The following is an 18,087-nucleotide window of genomic DNA, read 5'->3' on the forward strand; positions in this document are numbered from 1 at the left end:
TCGGCACTATGCCACGATCAAAATGGTGGGATGATCGTCACACCCGTCCATTTGCACCACTGGCTCCATAGACCTGTCATCGCTCGGACGTTGGACATGACCCCACATCGCATGGAGACCAAGCATCCGGATGGACGGAAAACGTCCCGTCCCCGCTTCACGGTGGGGAGATAGCTGTCCCCCTTCCCCTTGCGTGGGACGAACGCTGCCCCGAGGGTCATGGCGATCAAATCAAGGCACCTAATCAGCAGAGGAGCGAAGGAACCTCCCGCGAACCTGGGTCCTGTTAAACAGATAAACCTGGTCCTTGCTCTCAGTCACGTCTGGTCAAGCTGGGCCATTTCTTGTTTAACTCTGATGATTGTCGGCCATCAGTTTCGTTATCTTTTTCCAGTAAGATATCAAGTACCGCCATCATGGGCCTCGCCAGTCTGGCCAGTGTCCTCCTAGGACTCGCAGTGCTGTATGTCCTGAAGCAGCTGCTGTCGTCTCGATCGAACCAATCCCCTTTGCCCCCGGGACCCAAGGGCAAGCTTCTCATCGGCAACCTGGGGGATCTGCCGCCGCCGGGGACGAAGGATTGGGAACATTGGGCCAAGTTCAAGCACTTATACGGTAGACTCTGCCCCCAGCCTGCCTGTTGCCTCGTCACAAAACAGCCATCCGAGTCAACCACCAACAATGATTGAACAGGCCCCATCAGCTCCATTACCATCCTCGGCCAGACGATCGTCATCATAAATGACGCTCAAGCCGCCTTCGACTTAATGGAAAAGCGCTCAGCCATCTACTCCTCGCGGCCGCGCATGACGTTTGCCGGCGAAATGTCCGTCTCCCCACCCATCCCTATCGCACCGGTCTTTCTATTCGACCCGTATGGTCAGTAACCGGCGCATGACATGTGATTTAGGATCGGCTGGGAGGATATAACTGCCATGCAACCCTACTCGGACAGGTTCCGCACCTACCGCAAGGTAATGCATCGCGTTCTGGGGTCCAAAGTGACCGCTGCGCGCTTTAACCCGCTGCAGGAGGTCGAGGTCCGCCGGTTTCTGCTGCGGGTTCTCGATCGCCCAAATGATCTGGTGCAGCATATTCGGACGTATGTTCTCGTCCATTTCTTGGTCCTGATACTTTTCCTATTCCCGAGTATGAGTATGGGTGGGATCTGGCGAACTCATATTGACGGGCTACCAGAGAAGCGGGAGCGGTGATCCTGAAAATCGCATACGGGTATACGATCGAGCCACACGGTCGCGATCCGCTCGTTGAAATGGCCAACGATGCCATGGCAAAGTTTTCAATAGCGGGGACGCCGGGAATATGGTTGGTGGATACGATCCCCTGGTGTAAGGCAACCCACCGTCGCCCGACAGGATGAAGATGATAACGATACCAATCGTGAAACTAGTGAAACACCTTCCCAGCTGGTTTCCAGGAACTGGGTTCAAGAAGACGGCGGCAGCATGGCGAATGACCCTCCTCAACACGATTGAAAAGCCCTACCGGTTCGCGGAGGAGCAAATGAGACGGGGGACATACACCCCTTCGTATGTTGCCAGCTTGCTCGAAGAGGACTCTGGCCAGTGGACAACAGAGGAAGCGCGAGTCGCGAAGTGGACGGCTGCATCGTTATACCTGGGTGGCGCCGACACGGTATGTCCCTCAGGTCATATCCATTCCCTCCCATTGTCCTACCAAGACCACATCCCATGCACGCATGCATCAGCAGCCAGGGAAGCACAGCACTAATGACGACGATGCAACCTAGACCGTCTCCTCCCTCGCCTGTTTCTTCCTCGCCATAGCGCGCAACCCAGACGCGCAACGCAAAGCCCAAGAGGAGATCGACCGGGTGGTAGGCGTGCACCGACTACCCACCTACGCCGACCGCGAGAAGCTACCTTACATTGACGCTCTCGTCAAAGAGACTCTCCGCTGGCACCCCGTCGCGCCCATGGGGATCCCGCACGCGTGTACCCAAGACGACATGTACTCGGGGTATCGGATCCCGAAGGGATCGTTGATTCTGCCAAACATCTGGTTATTATTCCTCCCCCACTTATCATAATGAACATGGCAATGCTGACAGTGTGAAAAACAGGGCCATCACGCACGACCCATCCGTTTACCCCGACCCGATGGAGTTCCGACCAGAGCGCTTCCTGGGCCCGACTCCTGAGCTGAACCCGCATACGCTGTCCTTTGGGTTCGGTCGACGCATTTGTCCAGGGAAGCTGCTCGCCGATAATACCATCTTTCTGAGCATTGCGCAGTCTTTGGCAGTGTTCAATGTCGGAAAAACAGAGGGAGCAGGGGAGGAGACGGGGTTCTTGCCGGGCGTGGTGAGCCATCCAGAGCCGTACCAGTTGCGGGTTCGGCCGCGGAGTGAGGCGCATGAGGCGCTGATCCGGTCGGTGGAGGTTGAGCATCCGTGGGAGGAGAGTCATGCGAAGGAGATCGAAAAAGTTTAGTATGGCGTGGAGAGGGTTGGGTGCTTGATTGTGAAGATGGGTTGACTGTGGGAAGTGAACAAGTTGTTTTGGAGGATTTCTCTCAATTCGCTCTTGTACATACCTGGTTTGATATTAGTCTTTATCCTATGTTATAAATTTATCTATGCCCGATGCTCTACTATTGTAGGAGTGATAGCTCTACAGTAGATGAATCTTTTATTAGAGGTGTGATAACTATGATTGACTCGGAGTTGGAAAATATGTCATTTGAGTATGTGAAGAAGTAGCCCATCTTTCATATCATTCGAGAGCAGGTTAATCAATAGAAACCATCTGAAGAGTACTTCTAGTATTGCTTTAAAGATTTATCAGTATGAAGTAGACTGGCGTGCCTGATCTACCGTATATCCATCTTTACAGCGCACGAGCGACTGTCGCATCATGCTTATAGTATGGAATGCTAAAGTGATGGCTATCTGTCTGGAGTCAATCAATATGCCATAACAGCCTCAGAAGATATTATTCAAGATATCATCCTAACAGGTCTTCACTCATTGTATATCTAGACTGAATGATCCGGATGTTGTCAATAGTCGCGTCGAGCACGTGATAACATCAACCCTCATATCCAGTGTATACAGCACCAAAGGAAGGGGAAAGAAACCGAAAAGAAGAGAAACAGAATGAAAAGAACAGAATCAAAACGACCACACAAGAAGCATAGCGAAAAGAAAAACAACGAAAGAAAACGAGGTCAAAATCCATGATATCATAACCCCTCCGCAAGATTAAGATCAATACCCAGTCAAACCAGCAACAAAAATGGAAACCATGACACAAGCCCATCCACTACCAATCCACAATCTACAACCCTTCCAAGCTTCCACAGTGGAAGCACTGGAAGGAACAACCACTATCAGGTTGTGTGTGGACCCACTCTATGATCTCAGCGACTTGGACCAACCCACCCAGGATATGATGTCATGGGCATGTAAGTTAACATAAAGCGAGACGATGTCGTCGTCTTTGGACACCCATTCACATCCAATCTACCTCAACGAAACTCTCTATACTATCAACATTCTCTCCTTCCTCATCCACTACTTCTCCTCACCAAACACAACCACAATGTCGCAGACGCAGTCCAATGTCGGAGCCGGCAACCTCTACGTCGCCGGTGACCAGCGTAACATCTCTCGCGCCGAGGCCCAGCAGCAGCACGAGCCCTACAAGGAGGGTGTGCCCCACAGCCACAAGAACCTTGACTCGAGTATGTCACCACCGTCCACCATCTATTCATCCATATGGATTCACAGGAGAGACACTAACGAAACGCAGAGGACGGACGCTCCATCGCCAACAGACTCAACGCGCAGGAGCGCAAGGACGACCCCAGCCATCACCACAACCGGGAGTATGATCCCGAGGCGGAGCTGAGCAAGCAGGATCCCACGAAGCCGGTATGTTCCTTCTATCACTGTATGACATGTATGGCGACTAATGGTCTTAGGCGGTATTGCACGGCCACGAGCCCTCCAAAGGCGCCAAGATTGACAAGGAGATCCAGCAAGAGGAGCAGGAGATCCTGAAGAAGAAGGGAGCCGCGTAAAGGTCTTGCATTTCCTAAAAAAAATGTCGATTTGAAACGGTTGCATAATACGAGCAAACGTGAACAGGATGGGAGTTTGGGTTATGGTGATTGATTGATTGATTGGTTGATTGGCTGTGCCAGGTTTTAGCATGTATTAGGGTATTATGTGCTGTTTTCCATTCCGGGTTCATGAATGAAATGATACGTTGAATGATCTTGATCTGCTATGTTCTGCTTCGTCTGATTATTATATACATAAGAAGTCGGGGGATGATTAGGTACAGCGGATTATTCAGTAGTCGTTGCTCGTAACAGGATGTCATGCACGGATGTCCACGTTAGGTTCAAGTCTAGGTCCAGGTCCAGTGAAGGTGTCCAGGCAGGTCGTAGGTAGATCTTCCAGGTAGCAAGGGCTCAAGCGTACAGTGGGGAGAAATCTCAACCGGCCACGAACTTGGGATCGTCGTCGTGCGGCTCCGCAAACACACTCTGCCAGTAGTGTTCCACATTCCTGCAGACATCGCCCTTCCCTTTCCACGCCTTGAAGTCGACCTCCTTGTTGCAGCTGACCCACTTGATCTCCTCCCAGTACGACCGCTCCGCGTCGGAACCGAACCGCGTCAACACGTCCGCCGGCGCCGTCCACGCCCGGCCCTCGCTGCCATCCGGCTTAATGGTAGGCGTCGTCTCGAAGGATGTCCCGAAAACGTCCTCACCAGGGTTAAACTTGGGGTAGTTGGCGTGGATGAAGAACACTCGCGGGGGGTTGGCGACGGCCGGATCCTGGACCCGCCATTTGCCCTCGCTGGTCAGGGCATGGTCGGCAAGGGGGTCGGACTGCGCCATGGCGGAGCCCGAGATCTCGCCCTCCTTGTCGTGCCCGATCGCCTGCACGCGTTCACTCACGGCGTAGAACGGTTTCCCCACGGCAGAGGCGGCGTGGAGTAGCGTTTCCTTGTCGCCGTCGCTCGGTCCGCCTTGCGACAGGAGTTGGAAGTAATGCGATGGGCCGTAGAAGTTGTAATACGCCGCCAGGAGTAGCGTGTTCCAGTGGGTCTTCTTGGAGACGAGAAAGACCCCCGTCTCCGTCGACTGTCGTTCCGTCATGGGAGGAACCGGTTGGCCGGAGATCTTGTAGTACTGGGGCGACACGGACGACGCCCAGAAGTCAGGCCACGTAACCAGCCCTTTCGACCTGAAGGGTTCATTGTTGAACAGGATCTCCGGCTTGTCTAGCGCAAAGCAATCCGCATCCATCCAGATGACCTCCTCAAAGGACGAGAACAGGACGGCAAAGACCTTCAGTTGGTAGTATTCGATGGCGGCCTTGCTCATGACGTCGGACAGGATGAGGCAGCGTGCCCCCATGGTGGGAAGGATATGCTCGCAGATGTGCTTCTCGTATTCGCCCCCGTCCCTCATATACACCTCGACCGGCAGTTTCGAGCCCGTGCGACGTAGCATCCGAAGAGCCGCCATGAACACGGGCAGGTAGGTCTGTCCCGCTGTTGTCACCAAGCCCCGTGTACCGGCCGAATGCACCGGGCGCAGCCGACTCGACGTGCTCACTTCGTGGAGGTATTTGGCATGCGCCTCCTCCATCGCGTGTAGGTCGCCATCGCTGAGGGTGACGAGGTCGGGTCGGGGTTCGGTTGTCGAGGCATTGAAGTACTGGGCGGGGGCGGGTTCCCGAAGTGTTGGCTCGGAGGTACCGGGCGCGTGCGATTCAAGGATGGGCTTGAAGGCCTTCCAAAAAGCCGCCTGTCGTTCGTTTAACGGGACTTCAAAAACCGTGACGGGGACAACAGAGGCCGGAGTTGGCGTCCAATTGAGGTAAATGGTGCAGACCACAATCAAGGCGGTGACCGCATAGAAGATGTTGCGCAATTTATTCGATCGAAAGACAACCATATCGGCGAATCAGAGGGTATTAGAATGTGAGATAATGGTATCTGTATGTGAATGACCTCCAAAAGGTCTATAAATGTGAAAGACGATCCTCCTCAACAGCACGTTGACATGGCAGGCGGATGGCGACTGGGGGGAGTAGTCAGGCGATTTTTTCTTGTTCAAGTTCCAGACTTGTTGACGAATTTGTGACTGACAGAAAATAGAGAGACAGCGCTGAGAAAACCGAAGAAGAAGCAAATGAAGTGAACTGCAGAGAAATTAGGGGTAAAAGGTGATCAGGAGATGGGAAGAAGCCGCGCATGTTGATGACGGGAAGCCGAAATTCGCCCCCCGGAAGGCGGTGGGTGCCGGCATAATCGGTCTCTGCCGTTGGGCATCAGACCTGGTTGGACTGATATATTCCTGAATCCAAAGATGTACAGGAATTGATGGGAAAGTAAAAATAAACATATTGAATATAGGAATCGAACCACGTGGAAAGACCGTTCAAGCCAAACCAGTTTAGCCCCATATCAACGTCTGTTATACTTCCGTGTTGATTCCAGTCGTGATCATTGTCGATCCATTGCCTAATCAACTGAACCATATCTAGATGTAGCTTCATAAACGCCAAAAAAACATCAAGAGACCAAACTTTTGACAGTGGCAGGATGAAATTGTGCAGAAAATAATCCAGGCGGGACAGGCCGCACGCTTATGGTTCCTAAGAGCCGGTTTATCTAGAACCCTGCTCCACCCATATAGGTCGTTGATTTGTCCAAGTAATAGACTACGCCAATAAAGCAATGTGAGATCAATATTCCTTCCCATAGAACCAGAATTTGATGATGGTTTCCGGTGCTGAATGAGCCTTTGCTCGCCTATCTGGCCGGTAGAACTCGTTACAACCTCATGCCAACCACGTCAGCAACTGCGATTGAGGAGAAGCTATCATCGTTGCACTAGGCCATGTGGATCTAAAACCTGTGATTCAGACTCGGCGTGTGCGTCAAAACATTAAAGACGAACAATGTGCCCGCGAATGAAATGTAGGAAAGCGGCTATGGCATGAAACACGGATATCACCAAGATAATCTGAACTCCTGCTGTGCGAGTTCCGACCAGGAGGAAGGTATGTTCACGGGACTTTCGTTGCGGTTGCAAACAGGGCTGTTGGTTGGTCTCAACGAAGTTGGAGAGACCTATATGTGAAAGGGGTTGGGTTTAATTAGGAACAGTTTTTGTAATTCCAAGGATGAGTGACCGAGAAGGACGGTGGACGGCAATTTCAGCAGATCTTTGATGGGCTTCCTCTACCTCAGTGCAGCCATGTGTACTTAAACACAGCTTAAGAATCCAATCCCGACGCAGGCAGCTCCGCCAAAGGTAGGCCGTGCCATCTCTTCCACCATTTCTTGCGATGGCGCTGGCTGACAGGCCAGACGCGGCAGAAAATATCTTCGTAGGGTGTGATTTGTGCATTGGCAGAGTAAATGTCGCTGTAATCAGTGTGTTTGTGTCTCCTGATAATTAAGTCATCGCAACGATCATCGCGCAGATTACGCTTGACTGTGAACGGGCGGTTCAGGCGATGGACCAGCCGGGTTAAGCCCGCTAATAGTTGCGGGTCGCCGCCCAAGTCGCTTCCACCTTTCATGGTCAGGGACAACGTCTCGAACGGTATCGAGGATGGTTTTTTCCCCGAGGATACAGCACGGAAGATGTCACGCGCGAGTGTCTGGTCCAGGGCGCTATTGATAAGCGAGTCTCGGATGTGGCCATTTCGGGGAAAGCGCTGGATGCCGTGGTATTGCATCCCCGGGTGGGAAAATCGGTCGCCTGTGAAGAACGCCCGGTCAAACTCGTCGAAGGCGGGATCGTCCGGGATTATGGGCTCTCCGTCGGAGTTCACCCCGGAGTCTAGGACGCTTCGATTCGACGCATCAAGAGTCAGGTTGAGACATCTTAGTGAAGGGAGCGAGCCCAGGGCTTGGTAGGTCAATACTTCCGTGGAGTCACCCTTGGATCTGTGGAGCGGGAGCTCCAACTCTTCAAGCAGAGGACAAGACACAGACAGTTGCTTAACATTTTCTAGTTTAAAGACATCATCATCAAATGGCGAAACACAAAGCTTACGCAGTTTGGGCCCATGATATGAGATGGCTGCATCTAATAGCAGGCCACGTCTCCACTCTCGTAATGTGAGGTTCGACAATGGGGGAAGGCTGAGGAGAAAATCAGCAACTGTGTCATGGTAGCTTCCAGATATCCGGGGACTAAAGGCCGACGGCAGGGTCAAAAGCAACGTGTGAAGTGACCCGAAGTTGTGGTTGGCAATGAGATATCTCAACATATCCTCCTCGGCATCCGACCAGAGCTTTAAGATATTCAACGATGAAAAGTCTGTGCTGACCGCCCAATACTCCATCCAGCCTTTGGATAATTGTGTATAATCATCTTCGAGTTGCAGACAGGCAAGTCGTCTCTGCGAGAGCATTTGTCCCTTGTGCTTGAGATCAAGCCCTTTTCGAGAATTTAAACCATCCCGTGTTCCATCATGGCTACTTGTATAATCAAAAAGCATGTAGGCTTCCCTCAGATTGGGTGCTACACCCGCCACCAATTGTTGGACTGCATCTGCATGATGACTGGTAGCTCCATCTGAATCATGGCGATCGTCTTCCTCGCAATTAATCATGATAGCGTAAAGACACTCGGAGCGTAGAAGTGCAAGTTCATGAATATGAACCGGATGCCCGTATAGACAGGGAAGGTTTGAAAGATCAACATGGAGCCGACACTCCGGGCGATAGTGATGAAGAGTCTCTAGGACACAAGGGGGAAGTAGCTCGCGGCATTCAAATACCAGATCCGTCAGACCTGGCAGCGTCTTCAAGAAAATTTCCAGTGGGTTCCATTTATCATCCATCTTGTGGACGTCCCGGATGGGCTGCACGTCGTCCCTGTGCCAACGGACCCTACGATCATGTGGCTCAAATATCGACTCTTCACTTTCGCCACGCTCTACTCGCGATGTTTTCGATCGTTTCCATTGATAGTCACGTTCCCACTCGTCATCATAATCCTGGTCATGGTCATGGTCATAGTGATCGCTAGAGATCAGGAGACGGCGAACGTGTCGAAAGCTCGCGGACCGTGACAGCATCTCGGTGTATCTCTGTACATCGATACTCAGTTTTCGAGGCCCGCCATAAATAATTTTGAGTGTCCGGAAGAGCAGCGGAGTGGCAAGTGAATAGCAGTGCTTGTTGGTACAGGCGACAGCCAACAGACTTGGCGGATGCTCATAGTTTAGCACCTCCAATATCTGTAGCGATATCTCGCGGGGCAGACTTTCCAGTGACCCACGAGGCATATTGAAAATCTTGACCACTGCATCAAAAAGCCGAACGGCAGCTTGGGAGGGCTTGGACCGACTGATATCCTCAACAAAAAACAAATCAGATTGGTGCAAAAGATGGGGTGTTTTGAGGTGTAGTCAACATGGAATCTCTGGAAAGAGAGATGAAAGGAAGCTTGAAATCAGGTACAGATAAGGTTGGTCGGGGGGACCATGCTAAACCGGATATGGAATGTCAACACCAAGGATCAGCAATCACCACCGTGGGGGTCTATCACTCCACATTGGGAATAGTGTCACTACGATCTATATGACATCCAAGTCAGAAGTCAGGCAAACAGCACTGTATATATATGCACACTATAGAAGGATCAAAGAATGACGAGTAACACAGTAGTCCAAGCCTCAGTTCTGGATCAAGTTCCGCCAAAAAGCCAGTCAATTGGTCCGATGTTGAATCTTCCCAACTACTTTTCCCCAGCAGCGGCCATTGTCGCGGGACCTATCCGCGAACGTCAAGTCAGTACCACCGTTATTGTAGATGGTCCCGCGAAAGGGTGGAGAAATAGACATACCAGTCCAATTCAACTGGCAAGACGCGCGCCGCTCTCGCTCTAGCACTGGGCAGCGCCCTGGTTGCCACCGTGGCAGGTGCCGCTGCCGCAGTCCTTGACCTCAGTCCACTTGCCACCCTTGCACTCGACCTGTTCGTGGCGAGAGATATTAGTAAACGGGGCACGCTGTTTCAAGCAGACAAGCGTGGACATACAATGCCGGTGCGATCACAACCGCAGAAGTGCCTATCGCCGTTGGAGGAGGCACAAGGGCTGTTGGTGCGGCGCTGGTCACCACCGTAGCCGGCACCGCAGGTATCACGGGCCTCGATGGTGGAGGCACTGACGGAGGCAGCGGCCATGAGGGTGCAGACGATAGCGATGAGCTTCATTTTGGAAGAGTTGGGTTTGGTGTTGTGGGATGGAAAAGAAGAGTGCTGTTTTGATTGGGGTTGTGGATTGTTCGGAGGCTTGCTGTTGATGAGGATGGAAGATGGGATTCTGGGGGAGATACTTCGATGTATTTATACCTTTGTTGTGGGCCAGGGCTGCCTGACAGAACTGGCATTCCTCGTCCTCCTGGACATGAAGGTGTAACAATGAAAAAAGAAAATAAAAAATCAATAAAAATAATTAAGGCGACCAATGTGATATCCAACGCTTTGAAGCCCTTCCTCGCGGGTCTAATCGGGGAATTTTCCCCCTTTTCCAACATGCGGAAGTGGTCAGGACACACCGTGCTAGGTTTGCTTGCCGTCCGTGTTCTATGGGTATGGCTCTCTACAGATCCACTAGGCGGTGTTTTCGATACAGTAATGGTAGCAAGTCGTTGCAGTAGCGCCAGAGACATTCCAACCAGTCAGTCTGCTGAACGTGCCCCTAGAATGTTTGTCTCGCGGTTCGAAGCGGAGAAGCGACGAGCATTCACCGGGCTTTAGGCGTCCCGACTCATATGTGTTCCAGTCTGCGCAGATGCAGACATGCAGGTGGAGCCTAAGGTGACATCAGACCGAGATAATTGTACGGTGGTCCACGGCCGTTGAGAACTCGACATGCCAGGCTCATCTAGAGCTGAGTTTTTGCAAGAATGCAAGATGCATGGATTTTGAGTCAGCTTACTTTGCAGTAAGTATGCAGCAGCTGGTGGTATTTACGCAAGAATTTCATTAGTGCCAGCACAATAGGGAAAACACCGTTGCCTTGTGGGCCCGCTCATATTGAGGCTGATTTCTGAGTCCACTTCCTGTGATATCACACCTAGTTTACCGGGTCCGGAGGTGGATGCTCACGCCCAGGGAATTCAAATACAGACCACCCACAGAAGCTTTCCGTTGAGAGTGACGGCTTCCTGGCACCATGCCCAAAGATTGGTCCTACTAACATATCCATCACCGTGATGGATTTGCCAGCGGGTCGACCATCTACAACGAGTCTCGCTTTTCTTCCTCTTTATTCGTGCAGGTGGTATGCCAAATCCCATAGATTCCGGGGAGCGGCCGTTTACCTAGAAAGGATAAAACTGCACAGTTCAGCAGGCTCTCTCGTTGGCTGCGTAGCCATGACATTCAATGCGTCACAAATGCTCTACACATGGAGCCGTTGGCCCTCCTGCTCGTGTTGAGTATCCCAAACAACATATTTCCGGGCACTGGCACCTCGGAGCTGATCGGAGAAGTCACAACATACCGGAGCTGAGAACGAAAAGCCAATCATTTTGTAGAATACAAAGAGTCTCCAATTCTTGTTCATGCCTGATCTTAGCGCCAGATGAGCCCCCTTTGGACGAGAACCATCCATGAGTTCGATGTTCGAATATGCCCTCCAAATCCACTGGACCACTGGTTGGACAGCAACACTCAACGTCTCACCAGTCATCAAATCGTATGTCCCATGACGTATGAAGTCCCATACTGTGTAACCGCTGTCTCCCGGTTTGGTCTCTTAGGTCGCTAATCGTTTATTGGAGGCCAAGGGCTCGCCCATGTCCGTTGTTTGACCACGATCTGCAGTCAGACTCAGAACCCAACGCTATGGGGTGTCCTGTCCTACCCTACCACATGTGCCCCTGCCAAGCTACAGTGGTGCACATAAGCCGGGGGAGAGAGCAGCTGAACCGCCTAGCCAATCAGACCGTAAACTCTACCTGTGCTGAAGAGAGCGTTATTAACACGCTTTGGCAGGGGCAGAGACGGTAAGTATGCTGGAATCCGAATTATCGGACAGTTCAAGTGGGTTAGAAGTTCCAGGCAAATCTCCCGGCTCGTTAAAGCACTTCCGCCATCACGGGGAAGATAGCCGGGAGGAACCTGAGGCTGACTCGGTAGATTGCCAGGGTGAACCACGAAGCTTTTCCATACGAGGTAAACCATTCCCAAAGCGGACTTCCCGCTAAGCCTAGGCGCCACTGCGCTGCAGCCCCTTCTCCGGGGAAAGATCGTTAGTGCACAACAGTTATGGTATGGAAATCTGGATGATATGGCTATTCACCGGTTGGAGCAGGCACACATCAGCGATTGGACGAGTCGAGCGATCAGTGCCAAGGCAGCAGATATTCTGCAGCATCACGTAGGAGGCCTTCAGCTTCAGATTGTCGTATTTCTTACTCCTGGTTCAAGAAATGTCTCATCACCAATCAAAACCAAGGCATCGGGAGTATGCCCCTCACGTCGAGTAACGGGCTCACTGCAGTCATTGAGCGTTTCATATAGACCATATCCAGAACTTGGAAAACATGCGGAACTCAAAAATAGGACCCGTCCAACTAGGCATCCGCTGCTCATGCAACAGCGTCTGAAATGGTATATCGTGGGCAGCATCACGTTGGCGGGATCGATGGTCGGAATGTGAGCAAGTTTACTGGACCTTTGAAAAGTCTAAATCGACAAAAGACTGAAAATAGCGTCTCCTTGCAGATCTGGTACAGCTCAATCGTACTTCTGTTGATTGGCTAGGGCCTGAAATGGACAAAATAGAATCTGCCCAGGATCTGCAGCCACCGGAACATAACCCTGGAAAAGCAATCAATACGGTAAGCCGGATAGTTCGGCTAGATAGCGCACAGCCTCAACCAGTAGGCTGCTGTTCCAAGAGCTTGAGGATGCCGACGGACAGATTTTGACTTGACTCCTACACTTAATAAAAGCCATTAGAGCAAGGGGTTTGAAGAAAGGGTGGAGAAGAAACCATCAGAGTCTCACCCAGGTATTCTCACGAAACGAGCAGGAGACTGGGGAAGGGCAACTGCAGCTGTATTGCTAGTGCTGTGGGGACCATCTTACAGGCATCATAATATCGATGGACATTGGATTCTCCGGAAGGATCCCAACCACTCCCTGTATTTCCACCATCGATCGGCATCCCCACATTGGCAGGAGACCATAGCCATAGTGCTCGACCTATCGGAAACATTTTACGCTTGAGCCCCGAGAGTGTTGACACATCAATTCTCCTTTGATCACGCGGTTTGTGAGGCTGAAAGGAACCCCGGATGTTGACCGCTGGAGAATGGGGGCAATCATGATGTTCAAATGATAGTTGTGGGCAAAGTGGACTCTAATTTCAACAAGGCTGAGTCTCGCTTATCCGTGTCGGGTCCTTTGGGCATGTTTTGTGCAATTTTGTATTCGAACGGAGAGGCTCTTATTTTCTCTTGTTCATGATTCTAACCATGAGGGGATCACCTGTCTTGTTGCACCAATTGCTGTTAACGAAACTGCGGTTGGCGCCGCCGTTGCCCCTGGATCCGCTATTCCCATGACAGTGTTCGATATCGTGTCGAGCGCCACGGTGTCGTTCTCGGCCTGAGACTGGTCGCCTAACAGCCAACTTTGCTGTGTTGGGGGAGAAACGGCCAACCCGAGGGCCGAGTACGAGGAGTGCATTGCTCATGGGCTAGCGTCTCACCAAGCATGCGGGGCTATTCTTCCCCCTGTGCTCTAATTGGGCTCAGTGAGACTAAATTGGATCAAAAAAACCTTTGACAAGATTCCACGAGCTTACGCTCGACTTGATCTTCGCTGAACTCCGATCAAATTCATACCATATTCAAAAGGTGTATTTATTCGAATTTGATCCGAACGCTCACCGCATGTGAGAAAAAAAAGAACGGAAAGAAGAATTCGATGACGTTGTGATAAGAGATGAGTAGAAGGAAAAGCGAATCTGCAGTAAGAAAAGCAGAAAAAGCAGTCTGGTTGTCAGGTGGCAGCCACCCTTTGGCCTTACATCCACTACCCCCTTAGGTTTCCATATCAGGCTACCATGTTGCTATACCAAGTATGAACGAGGGTACACCACTCAACTTTCGTGAGGGCTCACCGAGATATACATCTAACGTCAGTCGAATGGTGGGTTTATCGGTGAGTGTGAGACAGTCCTGCGCCTCAATTTACATACATACTAGGGAGGGATGGACTGCTGGTGTATGCTAGAAAGCATTTACCAGACCATCAGCTTCAGGAAAATTGGCTGATCCTAGTTTCTTAATCACGTTGTATCTTTATTTGAGTGACTTGATTATTCTACACTATTTCAGTCTAATGAAATCATTCTAGGATATGCTTCTCGAGATACTTCTCATCTTCTATCAGATCTCCTGGGCTGTCTAGTACATCTCAAATAGATTTATATCACAAGATTTCTAAAAGATTATATCACTTTGGACATGTTTACCGAAATCACTTTCATGGGACCCTCAGCATCCAGGATTCCAGGGATGCACACAGTCCCAGAAACAGCGGACGCCGTCATCCCTGCATATGCGTATATCTTGGCCGGACCTGAGATGCACATGCAGGATATGATATTCTGATACTACATTAATATACAAGGGGTAAGCAAGACATACTTGAATCTTAGCGGTACCTTGAAATGATATTCTTGACCTCAATACTGAAACGTCAACAAGATACTTGCTAAACAAGGAAAGGATGTATATATCGTGCACTTCCATTGACATAGATGTGTGAGCTCTATGGACCTGTGACATGTGTCGTGACTACCGCTATAGATCTATATGGTGGAAGAAGTTCACTGTGACTATTCCCACTGCTTATGACAGACACATAGAACATTCAGAACAGAAAAATGTATATGATAAAAATTAAAAGTAAGTAAGGTTAGAGAATGGTTATTACCGTGCAATTCTCGGTGGCTCGCAAGATGAGAACATTCAACTTGTCTATCCCAATACAAGTGACGTCCGTATCAAGGCCAAATATCTAGCCTCAGGTTGCCGTCCGTGAGTGAAATTGAAGAACCGGGCCCTTTTGGTGGCTCACGATATGGTCATACACCTGGAATTGATGGGATTTGTTCTGCCTCTGTTTCTCAAAAGCTCCCCAGCACCGATACCGTCACATGCATGCCCTAGATCCAAGGGAGAATGGGATTAACGCAGCCGAGGTAGTAGACGCAGCCATTTCTTCTCCTGACAGCCATCGCTCTGGAGATCGGGCCGCGGAAAATAGCGTTCATTATGGTGAATGCTGTTAGTCCCAGTGACGACGCGGCAGCCTTTGGGAATGAGGTTGCCATCAATGATTACACCGTTCCCAATGACCTTGCGATAAAGGGCATTTGGTAAGCCGGGAGAGATCCGTATTTTCTCCTTGATACATGGGTCTAGGTAGTTGCAGGTTTGAAGCTGGGAACCGGTATGTATATCGTCGAGAGGTTGGAATGTGCCTCAAATCTCCCTGCGAAGCCTGTTACAGGCGTGAGTGTACCTGACCAAATAGAATAAGATTGTACAGAGTATAGCGAACGTGGTATCAGACCCTGAAGTTCATGCGTTAGCTCATGAATTGAACAAGATATTCAAGAGATAGAAGTCAGGGAAAATTCCTACCAGTTACCACCAGTAGGGCCGTCTCCGAACAGACTGCTTCATCACCCAGAGCCCCAGCGTTAGCCTAGCGACTATACACATTGTTTTCACCGGATTCCGCCATCGTTGCTCTGATTAGTCCATGATCCTTCTTGTTCCGCTGATCTCCTCTCTGAAAATGAAATCATCAAGCCTCTTTACTAGGATGTACGGCGCATGCATCAAGGCAAACGCGTGTCGAAGCATCCCTTTAATATCGGACACCGTAGACCTAAGCTCCATCCTGCCAACAGCTGCTCTACATGCCGTCTTTTGTACTGGCATAGATGTTCTCTTCATGGATGATCACGCCGCTATTTTGCGGAACGGATGATCAAAGGGTGACATTGGCCTCGTGACCTGAGTCAAAGAACATCGCTGACTCTGCCCCATGAACCGCAACAATCATATTCCCGGCCTCAGTCAAATATGAAGCTGGGACTCCCTCAACGCGTTTACCCGGACTTCTCATCATAAAGCCAGGGTGTCTCGCAAGCTCCTGCAGGAACGCCTTTGTCAGTATACGAGAGGACGAAAGCTATAGGGTGTCGTTCGAGCCAAAGTCAACAACATTATAGTCAACAACATCATGTGCTTCTGGGGATGGAGGGACAAGCAGTGTCCCATTGCCACGGAATCTCTCAAGCAAATATTCGATTCGTTGGTCAAAAACGCTGTGATGTTTCTCCATTATTCTCTGTATGATACCTAGAGTGTCTTCTCAGGAGGTGGGGTGCATTGCAAGGGTTATAGTAGGATTATGGACCGTCATCCTTCGTCATATATATTCCTTACTCTTCAAGCCGGTAAGGAGCATGTGCAGGAACTTTTCAATGCAATATGAGACCACTTTCAGCTGTTCCTTGCATCGTTCTTTATTATTACAATGATAAGCATGCATTGAGTATGACTCTACCAGCAGCCCACTAGTACTTGGAGGTGAGTTGTCAGTAAAGGCCTCAAGTGTTGTGTTACAGTTGTGGGTTATAGTTAGTTTCATTACTCATTTATTGGTGGTGGGTTCAACCACTACTCGCACTATGGATAACTACGACATATCATATGTCACATTGGACCAAAAGATGCTTGTATTGACGAAGTGCAGAAACTTATCTAGGCCAGCGAGCCACATTTTCGTCTAATCAAGCAACGAGGCAGAGCTGTCTATTGACAAAAAGGCTATCCCTTGCGCTCTTTGTCCGTTCTCAAAGATTATAGCCCCAGCCCTGGAGTTTGTGCATTCAGGTGACATCTCAATATGCAAGGACGCAATCAAGTTGTCATTACCCTGAAAATTATCGATAACGAAATCACTTTGCGGTAAGCGCTTACATGGCCATATACTATAAGGACACGGTGAGATTTGCAGGTTCAAGGAAGCTGACGCTGATACAACCCTCTTTCCCAAGCCGTATAACATTTTGACTTCCGCGTCTCGAGCTGAGGCTGAATCCGTCTCTATCCTTGGCGTGGAACACATGGTGTCTGCGCTTGCTTCTAATTATAATCAATAGGGATACTCTGTTACAGTCTGGAATCGAACAAGAGAAAAGGCTGACGCCCTCATGTCACAGGGTGCCATTGAGGCCGATTCCGCCACTGATTGTGTTCAGTCCAGATCCCTGGTCATTATCTGTCTTCGATCTATTGAAGTGCTTCGGGATGTCTTTGATGGGATTCCGACCCTCCCTGGCCGCACAATTTTTAGCGTTACAAGTAGCACACCTCGACAAACCAGAGAAACAACTGAGATGGTGAGCAAAGTGCTAGGTGCTTCTGCATACCTTCATGGCTGGATAATGTCTCTACCGTCAGAGGTGCAAAACCACCAAGCAACAATTTCCTACGGCGGTCCACAATCGGGTTTCGCGAAACACAAGAGTGCCTGCGAAACCCTAGGAACCGCTTTATGGATATCAGAGGACCCGCAACAAGTAGCCCTGGTCGACAATGGGGCAATGAGCATGGTTGCGGGTTTGTTTGCAGATTTCGTACAGTCCCTAGCCCTTGTTGGAAAAGGCGATATTGGCCGAGTCCTCTTTACAAGAAAGGTGCTTCTTCCTCAACTAGATATATTCATAGGATGGCTGCTACGCCCGACGCAGCAGGACCAGGACCATTCTCACCGTTCGTCTGGGCATGCCACGTCTTTGAGGGTAGCATCAATTATTGTGACCAATGCATTAAAGACTGCGAAAGAGTGTGGCATGTCTGCACGATTACTTCAGGGCATGACCGATGGATTAGTGGAGGGGGTAGAGGTGGGAAAGGGCTCTGAGGTTATTTCTGCTGTCGCCGAGATGTTGAGGAAGCAGTAACCGATTATTGTATGTGGTAGATTAATGGTTAGTCGTTTGAACTTGGAGACA

The 18,087-nt window shown here is 50.3% G+C and overlaps 6 protein-coding genes across 6 annotated transcripts; 2 read left to right on the forward strand and 4 right to left on the reverse strand.

Annotated features, from left to right (window-relative positions):
• The first annotated feature begins 36 nt into the window (after window positions 1–36).
• BDW47DRAFT_105737 (cytochrome P450) lies at window positions 37–2,609 on the forward strand. The gene is made up of 7 exons (XM_024812627.1): window positions 37–615; window positions 694–826; window positions 911–1,102; window positions 1,198–1,349; window positions 1,412–1,656; window positions 1,772–2,043; window positions 2,105–2,609. The coding sequence occupies exons 1-7, from the start codon at window positions 417–419 to the stop codon at window positions 2,472–2,474; spliced, it is 1,563 nt and encodes a 520-aa protein (XP_024672060.1). The 5' UTR covers window positions 37–416; the 3' UTR covers window positions 2,475–2,609.
• A 198-nt stretch (window positions 2,610–2,807) lies between these two features.
• Window positions 2,808–3,513, reverse strand: BDW47DRAFT_105741 (uncharacterized protein). Its single transcript, XM_024812628.1, has one exon. It carries the CDS (start codon window positions 3,300–3,302, stop codon window positions 3,072–3,074), a length of 231 nt encoding a protein of 76 aa, XP_024672061.1. The 5' UTR covers window positions 3,303–3,513; the 3' UTR covers window positions 2,808–3,071.
• A 71-nt stretch (window positions 3,514–3,584) lies between these two features.
• Window positions 3,585–4,065, forward strand: BDW47DRAFT_125752 (uncharacterized protein; the record flags this gene model as incomplete). The annotated part of the gene is made up of 3 exons (XM_024816439.1): window positions 3,585–3,726; window positions 3,795–3,916; window positions 3,967–4,065. The coding sequence occupies 3 exons, from the start codon at window positions 3,585–3,587 to the stop codon at window positions 4,063–4,065; spliced, it is 363 nt and encodes a 120-aa protein (XP_024672062.1).
• A 228-nt stretch (window positions 4,066–4,293) lies between these two features.
• BDW47DRAFT_31192 (alpha-mannosyltransferase) lies at window positions 4,294–6,217 on the reverse strand. The gene has a single exon (XM_024818723.1). It carries the CDS (start codon window positions 5,956–5,958, stop codon window positions 4,486–4,488), a length of 1,473 nt encoding a protein of 490 aa, XP_024672063.1. The 5' UTR covers window positions 5,959–6,217; the 3' UTR covers window positions 4,294–4,485.
• A 394-nt stretch (window positions 6,218–6,611) lies between these two features.
• Window positions 6,612–9,441, reverse strand: BDW47DRAFT_105743 (uncharacterized protein). Its single transcript, XM_024812629.1, has one exon. The coding sequence runs from the start codon at window positions 9,311–9,313 to the stop codon at window positions 7,286–7,288; it is 2,028 nt and encodes a 675-aa protein (XP_024672064.1). The 5' UTR covers window positions 9,314–9,441; the 3' UTR covers window positions 6,612–7,285.
• Window positions 9,442–9,630: 189 nt separating this feature from the next.
• On the reverse strand, window positions 9,631–10,380 carry BDW47DRAFT_105744 (uncharacterized protein). The gene is made up of 3 exons (XM_024812630.1): window positions 10,068–10,380; window positions 9,874–10,002; window positions 9,631–9,800 (listed from the first exon to the last, which is right to left on the reverse strand). The coding sequence occupies exons 1-2, from the start codon at window positions 10,242–10,244 to the stop codon at window positions 9,913–9,915; spliced, it is 267 nt and encodes an 88-aa protein (XP_024672065.1). The 5' UTR covers window positions 10,245–10,380; the 3' UTR covers window positions 9,631–9,800; window positions 9,874–9,912.
• Window positions 10,381–18,087: the final 7,707 nt, after the last annotated feature.

This window comes from Aspergillus candidus (assembly GCF_002847045.1).
Source record: "Aspergillus candidus strain CBS 102.13 unplaced genomic scaffold BDW47scaffold_22, whole genome shotgun sequence".
Classification (NCBI taxonomy): Eukaryota; Fungi; Ascomycota; class Eurotiomycetes; order Eurotiales; family Aspergillaceae; genus Aspergillus; species Aspergillus candidus.

What these genes read in the sequence shown, in the direction of transcription:
- BDW47DRAFT_105737 (XM_024812627.1), top strand. Translation starts at nt 417, where the DNA reads ATGGGCCTCGCCAGTCTGGCCAGTGTCCTCCTAGGACTCGCAGTGCTG. An exon ending in ATGACGTTTGCCGGCGAAAT is followed by an intron (nt 827 to 910) that starts GTCCGTCTCCCC and finishes CATGTGATTTAG; the next exon opens with GATCGGCTGGGAGGATATAA. An exon ending in CTGGTGCAGCATATTCGGAC is followed by an intron (nt 1,103 to 1,197) that starts GTATGTTCTCGT and finishes ACGGGCTACCAG; the next exon opens with AGAAGCGGGAGCGGTGATCC.
- BDW47DRAFT_31192 (XM_024818723.1), bottom strand. Translation starts at nt 5,958, where the DNA reads ATGGTTGTCTTTCGATCGAATAAATTGCGCAACATCTTCTATGCGGTC.
- BDW47DRAFT_105741 (XM_024812628.1), bottom strand. Translation starts at nt 3,302, where the DNA reads ATGGGCTTGTGTCATGGTTTCCATTTTTGTTGCTGGTTTGACTGGGTA.
- BDW47DRAFT_105743 (XM_024812629.1), bottom strand. Translation starts at nt 9,313, where the DNA reads ATGCCTCGTGGGTCACTGGAAAGTCTGCCCCGCGAGATATCGCTACAG.
- BDW47DRAFT_105744 (XM_024812630.1), bottom strand. Translation starts at nt 10,244, where the DNA reads ATGAAGCTCATCGCTATCGTCTGCACCCTCATGGCCGCTGCCTCCGTC. An exon ending in GTTGTGATCGCACCGGCATT is followed by an intron (nt 10,003 to 10,067) that starts GTATGTCCACGC and finishes CGCCACGAACAG; the next exon opens with GTCGAGTGCAAGGGTGGCAA.